This window comes from Aulonocara stuartgranti (genome assembly GCF_965226115.1).
Source record: "Aulonocara stuartgranti genome assembly, chromosome: 22".
Taxonomy (NCBI): Eukaryota; Metazoa; Chordata; class Actinopteri; order Cichliformes; family Cichlidae; genus Aulonocara; species Aulonocara stuartgranti.
Window position 1 is genome coordinate 28,995,568 of NC_138957.1, and position 17,064 is coordinate 29,012,631.

Here is a 17,064-nt window from a genome sequence, read left to right on the forward strand (position 1 = left end):
AGATAGTTGCTCTCATCCATCAGTTTCATATGTAATATTGCCTCAGATCAATACAGGTCACCACTGCTCAATTTTTATCAGGCTTTGCGGTGTTCACAGCAACCACAGAGGCTTTCTGTTGTGCTACAGGTTCTGTATTAATGCTCAAGTTATTAGATTAAGACAATTTCTATGTGCTGCGAATATGTTTACGTTCTTTAGCACATGGTAATGTGGAAGCATGCTTTTCAAGCATGTTTTTTGGTTCAACAAAGCAGTCTCATGGTTTTGGCCTTTAATTGTTTAATCCACAGGATATACTTTTTAAACTTTGGTCACTGTCAGGTTTCTAAAAATGCAAATGTTAAAGTCTATTGCTAATAAGTAATAACATTATAATGTGTGTTAAAACATGCAAAATGCCACAGAAAAATTGTCATTTTCAGAAGAAAAGCTTTTTGGATTAAACGTGAGTTATAATCTATTTGTCTTATATGGGAAAGTCAATTAACACAACAAACCAGTAAGCATGGCTACATGAATAAGTATCTGTACCCCACTTTCAGTGTGAAAGAGCAATGCAAAGTATGCAATCACAACAACTGTGCAGTCTTTGAGAGCTTTTGTGTTTTTCCAGGTTCGTGTTTTATCAGAACAGATCAGCTGGACGGAGAAACAGACTGGAAACTGAAAGTTGCTGTTGGCTGCACACAACGACTGCCAGCAGTAGGGGTATGGATACGTTAGTGAATCTCTGGTAACAAACTGTCTGTGAATGAGTGTTGAGTTATCACTAACAGCGCTGCTCATCGAATGTCTGTGCTGTGATGGAAACCTAATCACTGATGACAGACGGCAGGAACAGTCTGAACCTGACAGCAGCTTCCTTTAACTGGAGATGATACCCAACACTTCAGATTTGAGTTTTTGTTTTTTTGTTGCCACTTAATGCAATCAGATAATTAAAGTTTCAGCAAGTCATTTGATGATTGAGCCACGGCTTCTGTATTGGGTTTCAAGGCACCCGAAGATGGCACAAGCTGTCTTTAGTTGAGCCAGTTTTCGCGTTGTTAACACGCCTCGCTTTTATACTTCATTAAAAGATTGTTCATTTGCCAGAGAATATTAGGAGCTAAAGTAAATTGGTTTGATGCGCTTTCACAACAAGAAGGGTTGCTGACTGAATAGTTGAGGTCCTAACTAATCAAGTATGTCCCCCCATCTTACGTAGAAACTTTTATAATATAAGCACTAAATTATCATCATGTCTACACCCACTGAGAAGGTATAATAGTTTATATGTTCACAACTCCAGTAAAACATCTGCTAATTATGCTGTTGTTTCTATATTTAAACTAATGACTTTCATCAGGGTCATGTATTGTTCCTCCATCACCATCCATACTTGCTGTCTCTAAATCATCGCTGCACCAACTCTGTGCTTTTGTCTCTAAAATGCTGGAGCAACATAACTCTCCATTGGGGGTTCAGTAAAATAATCTTCCCTGCTCCTCTTTAACCGCTCTGCCCATGTTCTCGATAGGAGAACACTATCTGAGCACAGCTGAGGCCTGCCTAACTGCTGCCGAGGCTCCACGCGCTGCATTCCTGCCTGAATAATTTAATATTTACAATCAATTTTTGTTCCACTAAGAGGGGGGAAGGCTGCTATTGGGTGCTTGACAGGCCTTAGGCTGCAGTCTTATTTGTCAGGGTGACTGAGAGAACAGATGATTGAATGGTCGTGATTCAGTGGTGATTGTTGTGACTTCCTGAGTTTGTTTCCTTCTTTTGTTAAGAAGCCAGATCCTACATTTATGGAAGTGCTGTTATCTTAGTACTCCCTTCATTGACTCTGTTGATTCTCTGTTTGTTTTACTAAATCTTGCCAAAGAAACAAAAGATCATACTAAAGGTTTTGCTCGTGTAGCAAGATCGGTCTTATTTATTTGAGCAACTGTGCTAAAGTTATTATTACACAACACGCTTTATAGTACATCACATATATATTAACTAAGACTTAAGTTCCAGCAATATGTTATTTTAAACAATATTTGCTGCAATATCCAATTATTCTGCTCTAATAGAAATTAGTGAGGCTTTTATTTTCAAATTTAAAGTATATTTTTCTAACATATTTTCACTTCCAAATAAGGTGTTTAGTTTGAGTGCAACAGACTGTAAAATACTGAAATGCTAACACAGTTTTTACTCTCCCTTGAAAACAGCTGGTCTCTTTTCCATTTGTAGTTTTCAGAAGAATTGCTCACTCATATAACCTAGTTAAATGAGGCTGTGTCTCATTTTCAAACTAATTAAATGGCACCTCTGTCGTGTCTTCTTGTCTCAGGATCTCTTCTCTATCAGCGCCTACGTCTACGCCCAGAAGCCTCAGCTGGACATCCACAGTTTCGAGGGGAATTTCACAAGGGTACAGTAGCTCGTTGACATATTTATAACCTGTAAAACAAATCTCAAAGAAATGCAGATTTTTCTATAGAACGTGGATTGACATAGAAGATGTGTATCACCGCAATGTGTTGACAAGTGACAACAATAGGGGCTTGTGTGTCCATCTGGGCCTGTTGTTATCTCCAGCAGGCATGCCTCTTACATCACAGGCAGGTTCTTGCAGCTCCAGCTCTATCCATCCTGTCTTGCTTGTTGCTCAGTGATTTTTTTTTTTTCCTTTTTTTTTTTTTTTATTAATAGCAGATTAGCGCAGCCCCCACAGAGAGGAGAGCTCCAGTACAAAGGGGGGCTTTGTGGTCCGTCTTCACTCTTGGCCACACACCAGGCTTAGTGAGCGAGCACTTCCTGCGCTCATTCATCCTCCACGGCCTTCCTTTGCATAGCGTGTGCTTTTAGTCTGAGCAGGATGGGAAAAAAATGGGTTCCCACAGATCCGCAGCAAATGAACTTACCTATTTATGAGAGTTTCTTTCTTTTTTCTTTTTTTTTCCTGAGACGGATATAGTGGCTTTGTTTCTGTGGTCTTCATTGAGACCCTCTGCAGTTATGAACACCGTACTGTGATGCCAATGTCAGAGCGGTCAAGCATTCTGCAAACTGCCATTTATTTTTCATGCACCTCTTCCCATGTTTGAGTGGATTGACAGGATGTGGGTGCTTAGGTATCATAATTATCATATCGGGCAGGCAATTTGAGCCGAAACTGGAGCCTTGACTCTGCACTCCTGACTCAAGCCATTTTCAGCATTTGTCTTTATTTAAGAGAGAAGGGTGAAACGGGGAGGGTGAAACAAGAGGCTCTCAAGGGGCTTATTTATCACTAAAATCTCATCTACTTGAACACTCTATACTGTTTTTTTTAAAAGGAGCCTCTATCGCCATGCCAAATCTAGTGAAAGTATAGGTAAGAGGACTACTGTATTGCTATAGTCGGCACAACTGTGCAGGGTGCTTGAGAAAATTAATGGCACAGCAGAGCTCAGCCATCCTGGTCAAGCTATGCACCGTCTGAGCTGGGGTCTCTTAACCATTTCTGTTCTTTCCAAACAAACTTTTCAGCTTTTTCCTTTTAATTATTGTCAAAAAATCTATCAATCAATTGGGAAATGTAGTTTTTTCATTGCAATTTTATTAAATAATGGTTATCAGATAGTACACACTTTTATGTAATAAAGCTAAGATCATTATTGTTATTAAAAAATAAAGTGGTGATCTTAGAGCCTCTTGCACAAAACAAAATAAAGATTTCAATTATTAGAAATCAGATTAATGTTTTTTACAGTTTGTAAAAGTTGAAATAAAATTTGTCTTCATTATTTTATTTTTGGTGAGAATAAAATGTTTAACTGCAGTAAATTGTCTTTTACTATTAAAGTCACTGGAGTGAAATTCATCTGTGGTGCTACTTTTGTGTTTGTTTGCCTGAGGGCCACACTGAGAAATACTAATTAGAAGGTGGCTAATTGCAGAAATAAATTCACTGCGTCGAGGTATTTCTTTGAAGCTCGAAGCTTCTTTGGTTGAAGTTTTCCATGTCTCAGGATTCTTGTTTGCTTTGTTTTTTCTCACACACAACAAAGTGTCACAAAAAGGAAGAAACAAAAAGCATATTAAGTTTGTACTAGTAATATGTAGAATTTAATTTGTATCTAAATATAATTTCATTTCAAACCACCAGTTAAGAGTTATTTAAAGTCCTAATTATGCCAATTTGTTTATTTGCAGGAAGACACGGACCCACAGATCCATGAGAGTCTCAGCATTGAAAACACTCTTTGGGCCAGCACCGTAGTTGCATCTGGTAAGTAAATGAAAGCTATTGGAGCCTTTTCATTTTTTTAAATTGAAGTGAATCACAAATATATTGCTTGTCTGGATGTTTTTTTTAAAAACCTCCAGTTTAATTTCACCTTCTGACACTTTTTATTATTGCTAAACATCAACCTAAAGATGTGAATGCATGTCTGTGTAAATGTTTTCAGAAACATGCACTGACTCATATTTCATTTTTCTTATTTTATGCATTTTCTAAATTTGTTGCTCACACTTCCTGAGTGCAGTGCTCAAGTTTTGCAAAGAGAATTCATGGGTTTAAACCTTGAGCAATCGGTTTGATTTAATAGATATTTGCTTAATAAAACCCACGATGGAGGTGGTCCTCCTTCAGTTCAGCCAAGCCATTCTGGCAGAAATGGTTGTGTCAGTTGAGAGTGTTTGTGACGCTCCCAGTGATGGCCACAGCATTGATCTGTGGTGTTGCTCTCCCCTCTGGCCTGACCTTGACCAGAAGAGCAAACACACACAGTGGCACAGAAAGCCTGACTTAGACTCGTTACATCATCTCTGCTTAGAAATGTCATTGTCCCTCACAAGACTCTTCCTGACAGACACCTCTCTCCTCTACAGTAGCGTTCAGGGCGTTTGATCTGGCCCAGATCACTGTGTATTCACACGGTTACGGGCCTCAGTCCAGCTGTGACAGGAGAATTAGTTGCTCGCATATTCAGATTGAAGCCCCTCTGCATGCTGAGCCACACAGACCATTTGTCACACCGCTCAATATTTCTGGAGTTAGAAGTCAACAGGAGCAATTCATCACCTTTCTCCTCTGATCCTGTGGCTGCTGGTCTCTGTTGTGCCTGCACTTTACTTTCCTTGTTTTGTTTTTTTTATCCATTTGTAACTTTCTTGCCATTTTTTTATAGTTTGGGGATTTCAGAGCCTGTATTTAGGTTTATTAGTGTCTTTGCTCTGCCATTAGGCTCATTTAATATTAATGACTCATTAATCCTTTTTAATAAGGCCACTGTAATGAATTGGCAAATAAAGATGGCAGCGTATTGATCAGCTTTTATGAGCTTCCATAGGGTGGCTGAAGGCCCCGAGTGTCTAAGCGTATTAAACTCCTGTCTGTTGGCTTGAGTGGCAATGAGACAAAACTGCCTCAGCTCAGCCTTATTGTGTTTCCTCTCATGCAGTTCGTCTTACTTGACCAAGATGAGTGTGTGCATGCATATTTGTGTGTGTTGTGTGCGTGTTTGTGTGTCCGTGTGCGTGTGAGATGGTGGGGGTGAGGTTCAGTTAATGAGCAGCATTACTTTCCTTGTCTCTATCTTTGGCAGGCACGGTGATAGGGGTGGTGATCTACACAGGCAAAGAGACCAGAAGCGTACTGAACACGTCCTATGCCAAGAACAAGGTGAATGCTTTTTTTTGTTTTTTGTAGCTTTGAATCTAAGGTTTTTTTTCTAGTTTCCTATACAAATAATGTCAAGTGGTATACTAGAAATATAATTATAAATATTTAAACTGTTACAATTAACGCTTAATTGTTAAAAATGTCTGAAATTTGCTTAAGATCCTCCTGTTTCCCCCATTTGATTTAGTTACCTCACTAAAATGAAGACAAACGGCAGAAGAAACAATCATAATTTTTTACACTGGATCTAGTTTTGTTTTAAGTGCTTCTGTATTGTATCAAATAATGATTTATTTTGGCTGTTTTTAAAGTCACATTGCTGATGTCAGCAGAATTTTGGACAAAATAAAATGTTCTTGTAAGCATATCCTCTATAGGTTTTAAACCAGCTTGCAAGGTATAACTCAGAAACATGGAGTCCCCTTGTGGTGTTTCCATCATAAACGTTTAAAAGCTCTAGTGGATAAATCACCTCAAACAAAGTATCTTCTATCCCAAATTCTCCTCATGCCATCTCGTTCCCTCTCACCTCTGATCACTAATCAATCACTACGACAAGGTGGTTTTTTAACCTTGACTTTCTAGATAAAGTTGGGCCTGTCAGCGCGAAAGGTCAGTACCATTTGCTAATTAACCAAAAGGGAAATTAACTAACTGAGGATTTAAATGACATTTTCAACACCAAGTTAATCTCATAGAATCCCCATTGAGCGTTTTGTCTCCGGATTGAAGTGAATAATTTTATGCTAAATATACGATTTTACCTGGAAGATGTTTTGGCTAGATAGACAGAGGTCATCTGATAGAGGCAGCAATAAACAAGATCTCAGAGGTTTTTTTTTTTTTTTTTTTTTTTTCCTTTTCTAGCTAAACTGAATCTACCATGCAGTGACTTTAACACGCAAAGTTGTCACTTCCAGCTGTCACCTACTAAAGCTCTCCGTGGCATAACATAACCCCGTCCTGCTGCAGCACCATTTTGACACCAGTGTCTTTTATTTAGAACGCTGATGTGGCCGGTCGAACAGCCGGCCAGTGTTTTGTGTAAGCCCGACAGCTGAGAGGAATTCAATATTTCAAGGAGATGATGTCAGAAGTGCCAATATGGAGACTGGAGATTGGGGGAGAAAGTCGATACAGTGCGGCTAAAGTCACAAGAACGTTTTGGTCTCATATAATCTGTTGTGACACCGACCAGGACGATGCCCGCGCTTGATCAATCTGACAGGACGTCAGGCGTAGATTCACCCTTTGTTGCAGTATAGTTACAAACTCCTGAGTAAAGAGGGAGAACATTGTCATTTGACAAGAGGCCACTTCTCAATAAGGATTCTTTGAAGTTTATATCCAAGTTCCAATACTCAGCTCTCCTCGTGTGTTTCTCAGGGCGAGTTGCTCTGGAAAAATAGAAACCTAAACTTGTTTACTAATTTCTCAAAGATCAATTTTATTTTTCTTGACTTTCTTCTTGGCCAGATTTCTAAGCTTTAACCGTTCACTAAGACTGAAGCTCTGATATTCTTTGGGTTTAATTTCATGAATATTCATGTCCCACGTCTGCAGTCCGTCATCAGATTTCACACACATGCTAAAATACAAGCCACACAGGCAGATCGAATCATTCCTTTCAGTTTTAATGGCTTGGAGATGAATGGAGTAAAATATGCACTTTTATTCATTGATAGCATCTTTAGGTTGAGGTAATTGAGTCCTTTTTCCCCCCTTGACTGAATGAATAATGACTTCATCTGATCCCCGGCAAGGCTTGGAAAATTTAGACTAGCCATTGTTCAAGCAGAAGGCGATCCTTTGCTTTTCAGGCGTGCACTGTTCTCTCTGTCTTAATTTTTCTTCATTTTAATCCACCCAAACCCGCTATTTTTCTCAATAGCTCAACCATGAACCATGTAGTGAGGCACTGGGGTGGGGAGATGCCCACCCGCTCACTCGGACCCCTTCCCCTTTCCCCACTCTGCTACTGGGAGTTTAACACCAACTGATAAATCAGTCACACTGGTCTCCCAGCTCTCCCAGTCCTCAGGGGAATGGTTTTGGTGGGGGTTTAGGCAGTGGAGGAATTTTGCTGCTTTTTATATATGCCTGCCCCCTCCCCTCCTTTTCAGAGCAGTTCCTTTATTTGAGAGAGGAGAGATGTTATGTTCTGCTGTTTTTGTAAGCGTGGTGCGTCAGATGAAAGCCCTCTGTGTACAGGGCTTTGCTGCGAGCACTGCCAGAAAGGGGAAGGGCGCTTCTTTATTTGACATCTTTTTCCCACATGCTTCATTGGCTGGGAGATACACTCGAAAAATAAAAGACAATTCTGACCCCCTTTTTTGTCTGTTTTTCTTGAGAGCCATCTCAATATGGGAACTTTCTCTGTTTTTGAGGCCTTTTGACCTTCTATTTGTTGCACTGAAAGACAATACTTCAGCATGACAATAATGCAATTTGAAGTTTGGCACAAAGTGGCAGCACCAATAAACTTACTTATGCTGTATACACAGTTTGCATGTTAAAATCCTGCAGCTGAGAGTTTGATTGGCTTTGTTTTTGCCCATGTGTCGCATATTGTAAGGTTTTGGTAGCAGATGGGAAAGTAGCAAAGACCCTTTTCTTTTCTTTTTAAGTTGCCAGAAAAGGAATAAGATGTTTTATCTGGCTTTGTATTTCAAGTTAATTGAAAAAGTGTCCTACATTAGAGAAAAATTGCTAAAAACAAATGCCACACTTAATCAGATTTTACAGAAATTACTCTCTAATCGATGAAGCATGACAGCTATGTTGTAATCGGCCCATTTTGACGTCTATCTTTTCCCCAAAGGTTGGCCTGCTGGACCTGGAGCTGAACCGTCTCACCAAAGCCCTGTTCCTGGCCCAGGTGGTTCTCTCTGTGGTGATGGTTGCACTGCAAGGGTTTGTGGGTCCTTGGTTCCGCAATCTCTTCCGATTTGTTGTGCTTTTCTCCTACATCATCCCCATCAGGTACAGTCTCAAATACAAACCTCAGAAGTCGATCCTCCCACACTGGCAGGTGTAAATGTTCTTACCAAAATAGATATAATGATGATATTATTTTTAATAATATTATTTTAGAAAAAATAATATTTTGAAGCTTGATCTTACAGTACATTCAAAACAGATTTCCTATCAAATCTTTGTGTTCAACAGATTTTTTTTATGTTGAATTTATTTTGCTTCAGTTGTTGAATTCAAAGTATTCTCTTTTTATTTCAGTTAAGGTTTACTAAAACCAGTGAACAGTGGACAAAAGGACAAGTTATTTAAGAAGAAAAAAGAATTAGCCAGTGTTTTCTTATTTCTTAGTTTATGTAGCCTTACTGTGACTGGTGAGACAAAGATACTCTTAAAACTCTTAATCTGTTTTCCCCCTTTTTTCTTTTTCTTTTTCTTTCTCTTTTCTTTTTTTTTTTTTTGTAGCCATTTTTTCTTTTTATTTGGTCTTTAATACAGTTTTGTTGTTTTACTGGTGGTGGGTTACAGTCATTTTATTTAATTTCGTTTTTTTTTTTGTTTAGTTTGCGTGTAAACTTGGACATGGGAAAGTCGGCCTACGGTTGGATGATAATGAAAGATGAAAACATCCCCGGCACTGTTGTGAGGACCAGCACCATCCCCGAGGAACTGGGCCGGCTTGTCTATCTGCTGACAGACAAGACAGGTAGTGTTTAAGATTTTACTGACAATCCGAGTTTGACTGAAATTATTTGCTTCAAGAGGAGAAATGATTTGGATGCTGGTTTAGGCTGTGCATCTTCAAATGGGAGAGACTGTGGAAGCCTTATCATACCATCAAAGAAGGTGGAAGGTCTACACAAAGTGTGTGACACGTGTGTATTATAGCATTTATGGGTTTTTAATGTTAACATTTTTAAGGTGTCTAGATCCCTACTTGCAGATTAGAAAGTGATGTTACCTGATCAAAGCACATTAACCAAAAGGAAAAACAAAAAAAACTGAGAATGAGTCTTTAATGCAGCCACATTAATTTTTCCTTTATGAATTAAGCACATTTGATGATAACTGAAGTAGAAACATTTGACACTGTGGGCATGTGTGAGTTAAAACGGAGAACTGAGGAAAAATCCAGCGTTTTCAGGTGCTTCTCAGGAGTCCTCAAGTTTTCTTATTTCCCTATTGTGGCGTGTTTCACTAATAAACAAATGGCTGCTCTTTTCTAATTCTAGACGGTGTGTCAGAGTGATAAACTCCTGCTGGGGTCCTAATATGCTTCTTTGTCTTCCCCCACTGATCTAGGTAGGAATAGATTAGCTTTAGAGCCTATTTATCCAGGTTGGTAGTTAAAGTACATGGAAAAAAGAACAAACAATCAATCCATTAGAATTGGTTAACTCTGTGCCTCTAATGTTTTTGGAAGTTAGATGCCCTCTAATCAGCTTTACGCTCTATCAGCACACGTTCTGGCAACCAACATCCATTAAACAAGGCCATTGCCCCCATTTTCAAGGATTTTTCTTTTTTCTTTTGCTTTTAGTGTCTGAACATTCACTCAGTCTTTTTGTATGCAGTCTTGTCTGATAGTTAGAAAGGACACGCAGTCCATACTGGTAATGCGATTAGGTCAGTGAGAAGGCAAATGCACTACCCTGCAGGTCCCATGATATATTGGAAACGGTCTTATGAAGACGACCGCTGTGTGTGTGTGTGTGTGTGTGTGTGTGTGTGTGTGTGTGTGAGAGCTTTCAGAAAGGCTGAATTTCTCTTAATTTTGCTATTGTATACAGTTGTGTAATAAGAAACTCTGGATGATATAAGGTGGAGACATGGTTTATTTATATAGAGCACAAACCTAACATAAGGTTCTTAGAAGCATAGTCAAATAAACAGATTGTTTTCTGTGCTGTAGTCACAGACCTGCCTCTGGAGATCTAGGTGGTGATCCAAACTTTGCAGGATGGCTGGGAGCACAAGGTGTCAACCTTGAAGGGGATTGCTTGCACATTTAAAGCAAGGACGATTTTAGCTATTAATTTTGGGAAGCGATTAGAGCTTGCACAATAAATAAGGCATCTGATACTGTTGTAGCTTGATGGGTATCTGTGTATATGTAAGATGATACAAGAAGCTGGAGTTCAGAGATGCCAAATTAGGAGCTGCTCAGTTTCTCTCAGGGAGGATTTCATCACAGTTGTGACCAGCAATAACAAAGACTGCGGATTTGTACCAAAAATGTTATTTATGTCTTGTCTTGTTAAAACACATGACATAATGATAGTAAACACAGTACTGATATTCTACACTTGCGATGGGTCTTAAACATTATCTTTTGAGAGTTTGTTGAATTGTGATTCAGGTGCTGTGGATGTTCTGTTTGTTTTATATGGTAATGTCTAAATAATCTTCTGAACTGCAGGCACTCTGACACAAAACGAAATGATATTCAAGCGACTCCACCTGGGAACAGTATCCTATGGCACAGACACCATGGATGAGATCCAAAGCCATATAGTCCAGTCATACGCACAGGTGAGCAACCTTAATGACGTGTGGTTGAGAAAACCCAGCTACTGTTAGTCTGTGTATGTCTTAAGCACCCGAGTTAAAGGCATCTGGACTTTTAAGCCTTTTGGATTAGAGGTAAAATCTCTTCATGAACCTAAAAAAGAAGTCTGGTTGCCTTCAGCTCACCTCCATGCTGATTTGTTTGTGTGCATTAATTGGTGTGAGTGTATTTGTGTATATGAAAATAACGTCCAATATTTTAATTCACTAAAAATAAAATCTATGTAAAAATTTTTAGCACTAATTTTTTTAGCATCCATATTATGAAAAAATACTTTTTTTTTTTCTTTTTTTTTCTTTTGTAAATTTCAGAATAATGATTGTTTAGTGTGAGTGTTCGCTCAGTATTACTTTAAAACTATAACACATATGCCTAACGATAGACACTGGGTACACAATTTACTTGACTTTTGAAAATTTGTGCCCAGCATGGGCGCGTATCCAGTTAAAATTAATACTTTTTTTCCCTCAGTGTTTTCCCGCTTATTCCTGCCCCTCTCTGCGGATCAGTTTAATCAATTTTTATATTGAGCTAAGAATAAGTTTTCCAGGAAAGAAGCCCATATTGTCCATTCATCATGCGGCGTCCCTGAGAGACTCCCTGTACTGTAAGCAAGTGTTTCCTCACTGGGTGGCTCAGATCTGGCTGCAGTCTTGACAGAATGATATTGTTCGCTCTCAGCCAGCTCCAAACAGCTGGTCGAGGCTGAAACCATCTGCCCCGCACCCTTATGTCTAATCTCAGCTAATGAAAAATGACTAGTCTTTTTAGCGCAGGACAGCTGAAGCAGTGCTGATCAGCAGTGCCTCTCTCATTTGTGCTATACAATACTTTTTTCTGTACTGTACTGTCACAGTGATGTGTAAAATTTAAAGAGGATCATTTATAATATAGTCTAAAAAAACCCACCTAAAGGTCTTAATTTAATCACAACTTTTGCCTACAAGTATCTGTTGTACATTTAGAAGAAATCCTCCATTTATATCTGTGACACTGTGTTTATCTGGCTGAATGGCATAATAATCTCTGCCTGTAGATCTTTCAGTCCCTTTAGATAAAGTTTGTGTACTTACTGTACTCCTGTCAGCCCCTTTCTCTGCTCAGCAGGAGTCAAGTCTAATAATAAACCAAAGTCTAATGCTCAGTAGAGTGCAGTCCTCCTGTCAACTACAGCTGGCTCTGTGGACTGTTGTCATGCTCAGTAATCGCACACTTAAACTGATGGTTCTTGTCAAAAGAGATGAAAATGTAAAAGCCCTCAAACCAAATATAACAAGATAGAGACTATGCTGCAGTCCTCTCCTCGCTGTGTCATCTAGCTTGAACAGGTGTGTCAGATTGATAAGAACTAGCTGTTTCTTACTGTGTCTGCAGGGATAAATATATATAAATATACTCCAGATTCAGTTCTTTTAGGCACTGGATCTGGTACCTTGCAAACACATTTTTAGCCATAACTCATGAATTCACATGGATATTTCAATATTTCACAAAAATGTTTAAAAGGATAAAGTGATGACATTTTGTATACAACAGCTCAAAGGTTCATGTAACTGTGCAACACTATGTTGGCCATTGTTCCTTTACTCAGTGCCATAACACAGGAACAGCCGAGCCCAAATCTATAAAGTTCTTTTAAAAAACTAAATATTTAATACAAGTCTGGACAGAAACTGTTGTCAGCTGCAGACTGTTTGTTCTTACTTCAGGCAACTTCCCAGCCATCCAGTGGTAGTGCCACTGGTGCCACGCCATCGCGGAAGACCCAGGCATCAGGTCCAAAGGTTCGTAAGAGCGTTAGCAGCCGGATCCACGAGGCCGTGAAAGCCATCGCCCTGTGCCACAACGTCACACCGGTGTACGAGTCGCATGCCGGAGTAAACGGGGAGACTGAATCTGCAGAAGCCGACCAGGACTTCAGTGATGACAACCGCACGTATCAAGCCTCCAGCCCAGATGAGGTAGATATAAAGCACAGTGGTTATCCTGGTCGTCAAAGATTAGATTATAGCTCTATTTCCACCTCGTATTTAGCAAACTTATCTAATTTGGGTGGGTCACAGTTTTCCTCACTTGTCAAAAACAATATTTTATGACTACTTTGGGTTAACAGAGGTTAACTTATTGTGATGCAGATTACATTTGGAGTTGGAAGCTGGCAGGGAACGTAAAATAGAAAGCTAATGAATTAAATCAGCACATTGTTAAGATTGAATAACTGTCTGAATTGAACACATTACAGTGCACTACATAAAATTATTTTCTTTACCTTTTAGAGTCCATTTTTTCTACAGTCACACAGATGTGTTTAAATAATCTGTGTGAGACAAATTGTCACAATACCGCCCTTGTCATGAGTGACGTTTCTGGGTGATTCCCAGCTCATTCAGAGTCTTTGGAAAAACCCATAATATATTTTAAAGTCAGCTTAAATCTTTATTTTAGCACCTTTTAATATTTTTGTAGGAGAAAACATGTATATACTAAACAAAAGGATGCGGAAAAGGGAGATTTTGCTTTTGAAACACTCATTGTAAAAATATTTCTAATCTCTTTCTGTGTCATTTATTAGCCATCCTAAATAATCCTGCTTAGTCATAATTATCATTTCACTGGCAGAAAGTCAAAGGTCATGAACTCTTTTTAGAGGTTAAGCTTTTTAATTGTCTATATTAGCTGCCTGAGAATTTACTGCTGTAACTGAAGGAAGAATGCAGCCCGGTCCCCACGAGGATCCTCAGTGTTTCCTTTCTCCATGTAACACGAGAGCTGGATTACATGGAGAACACATAAAACACAGAAGGAAAACGACAAAAAAAGTCAGGCTTTTGTTTTGTTTTGTTTTTTTTAACAGTAGTTTAATGCAGATTGGAGGGGAGTTAATCTACCCTTAAAGGCCCACTGCAGCATTATTGGCATGTTTATCACCACTGACATGTGAAGGTTCGTAAAGCCTATGTGAGACTGGCAGAGTTTCTTTTTACCCCCTGCCACCTTTGGCAATCAAAATAAAGATAAAAGCGTATTAAAAGATAAATCTAATTTTTCTGTTTTACCTGCACTACCTTCCTCCAAGTTGATGGGTATATTTATTTATATCCCCTCTTTCTGCTCTGTCTCTCCTCCCTCTATTGTCTCACACTGCTTGGATTGATCAATATTTAATTTTCTCACTGGGAGGATGAGAGGTGTAGATCTGTGATTGTTGGTAGAACTCTCCCTTCCCCTTTCACTCTCTCCTTTGTTCTTTCTCTGTCTTTCATTTCCCTCTTCTTTTGAATCCTTCGTCTCATTGAATGCAGCATCCGATCTCAGCCGCTATACTTCTCTTAGTTTGTTTGGCCCGCTCATCATTTCGGATATCATAAGCAGTCATAAAGTGGAAGCTACTGGGATCAGAACAAAGGTCGTCCGACCTGTGGTCTGATTAGAAAAAAATATTTGAGTGTAGCCTTTAAATGTGTGTGGCTTTTTTTTTCTTTCCTACATATTGTCACCTTTCAGGAGCTCGTATTAAATTACACACTTGGTCTTTCTGGATTGAGAAGTTTGACAATTATTGTTCAGCTGTCATTAAGATCAGGAAAATTGTGTCACTTCATCTCCAATGCAAGAAAAGAAAAGCATTGCAGCAGCTGCTATTTCACATTTAATATTCTCCTTTATAAAAAATATTTCTTTGCTACTTCCTTTTTAATGGCATACATGCAAGGCACGTCAATTTGATAGTGCCTGATCCTTCCAAGTTTGCAAAATTCTGTTGAAAAGCCAAGAAAAAGAGAAATCTTTGTGAAATTCCCCCTAAGATTCATGTCATGGGAAACACCAGGTTGGATCCATTCAGTTCCTGCAGTTGAAAAGCAGCTGAGCTGGTGGTCACTGGCTATTAATATTTGACTTCTTAGACTCTGTCATAGTGTTGATAATTTTTATTTGGAGCTAAAATCAAAAGCTTTGTGAAGATAACTCTGTGTCAAAAAAAGGTGAGATACATTATGTAAACAATATGAACATGCTGGGACATTGCTTTTTAATTTAGCTTTGCAGATTCTCAGGTAAATCCAATTTCCAAAGTTACAAAAAAAAGAATTTAGGTTCAATTCATTCAGTTCTAAAATCACCAAACTGCAATGCTTCCTCGCTAATTAAATGGTGTCGATTACACCACAATGATAATCAAGTAAATATACTTTTCCTTCCCGTTAAGTTTGCATGTGTCCCTGTGTGCTTATCAATAACAGTTAAAAATGTGTACAAATAGCAGGACGGCTGTGAAGGTTTGTTAAACTGGTTATGCAAGAACTTTTACTCAAATGCAAAAAGAAGACGCAAACTAGACGATTTATAGTTTTGTATTTGGGATAAACAAGTTACCAACAGAAGTTTCTCATGAATCCAGATGCACAATTTCTGCTCTGTCTTGAGATACTCTTTCAAATCTAAAGTGTGTCAAATGATCCCAAAATAAATTGAGCTCTTCAGGGTGCACCCTTTTATGTTACCAGTGACATTACAGCAGAAAAAAGAATTTAACTGTTAAGAGTCCACTTGCCGCTATTGTGATTTACATGGCTGCTAAAACACAGTGAACACAGTTGAAATGATTGATCGTGTTGTTTAAGAACGTCTGCCATTGCAGTAAACTAGTCAGCAGCAGTCGTTTTTTTTAGTAATGTTGTAACACACGCAGTTTGAATCACATGCAATTTGTATCAAACTTGACAAAGCTTTAAATAGTTTTTGTAGAGCTGATAAAGTAGATTAAAAGGACTCTGTTTAATGTCAGCACATGTTGTGTGTCAATTCATGTGTGTCCATGTGCAGCTATGTGAACACACACACAGGATAATGGCACACAGATGTGTGTTAAGTAAATATAGGCAGCCTTTTTACGGAGCTCAAAGGGGGAGCAGGAGAAATGATGGGGTATTAACAGGAAGTTCTAATTTGTAGGTCGGAGTATAATAACAACCTTTGAGTGAGCAAATTGAAAATGAACCCATTGAGGATTGAGTCGTGTGCAGCTGAACACTCACTCGGGGGCCGCAGTTCCTGCTGAGGGGAAAAAGAGGAAAGAGAAACAGAAAAACACTTATGTGGAGCTGAATGGGAAGAGCTCAGCAGCTCTGGAGATGCCGTAACACACTCTCATCCTTTAAGTGCATGTGAAAGTACATTTAATCAGCTTACATGTTGTCAACTTTCATCATTTTCTTTCCTACATAAAGTGATTTTCTCATTAACCTGTTAGTTTTAGTAAACATTCATCCTAAAATAAAGATTTTAAGTATTTTAATTTGATCCTCAAACATTGTGAACAAGTATATCTTGTCTGCTGTTTTATTAAAGTCAAAGCATCGAATCTTCCTCAGGTGGCGCTGGTGCGGTGGACAGAAAGCGTTGGTTTGACCCTGGTGAACAGAGACCTGACCTCCCTGCAGCTGAAGACTCCCTCTGGACAGATTCTCTCCTTTTACATCCTGCAGATCTTCCCCTTCACCTCTGAGAGCAAAAGGATGGGCATCATTGTTCGGGTGTGTATAATGATATCCTCCTTGTTGTGTGGTCTGAGTCATGCCTGTTTCTGTTATTCCTGCACATAATGAGGGCTAATTTTTAAGATAGGTTTGAACCTAATCTTGTAATTCTGTTTATTGTTGCTTCTGTTTAGCTTAGTTTCCACAGTAATGCCTTCAAATTTAGAAGAAACGTAGCTATTTTTATTTTCCAACTATTTAGGAGGAGTCAACGGGGGATATCACTTTCTACATGAAGGGTGCTGATGTTGCCATGGCGAGCATCGTCCAGTATAACGACTGGTTGGAAGAAGAGGTACAAATTTGAGTCATATTAAAGATTTTACTGGATACTT

The 17,064-nt window shown here is 38.9% G+C and overlaps 1 protein-coding gene across 5 annotated transcripts in view; it reads left to right on the top strand.

Moving 5' to 3' along the window:
- Window positions 1–17,064, top strand: part of atp9b (ATPase phospholipid transporting 9B) — a 43,694-nt gene that overhangs the window by 16,125 nt on the left and 10,505 nt on the right. For all 5 annotated transcript variants that reach the window (XM_082522094.1, XM_082522090.1, XM_082522091.1 and 2 more), the window contains 10 exons: window positions 617–711; window positions 2,330–2,410; window positions 4,177–4,252; window positions 5,574–5,650; window positions 8,472–8,632; window positions 9,187–9,329; window positions 11,043–11,155; window positions 12,902–13,153; window positions 16,565–16,726; window positions 16,932–17,024. In XM_082522094.1, coding sequence (XP_082378220.1) covers window positions 617–711; window positions 2,330–2,410; window positions 4,177–4,252; window positions 5,574–5,650; window positions 8,472–8,632; window positions 9,187–9,329; window positions 11,043–11,155; window positions 12,902–13,153; window positions 16,565–16,726; window positions 16,932–17,024 — 1,253 coding nt within the window. The remainder of the gene's footprint in view (window positions 1–616; window positions 712–2,329; window positions 2,411–4,176; window positions 4,253–5,573; window positions 5,651–8,471; window positions 8,633–9,186; window positions 9,330–11,042; window positions 11,156–12,901; window positions 13,154–16,564; window positions 16,727–16,931; window positions 17,025–17,064) is intronic.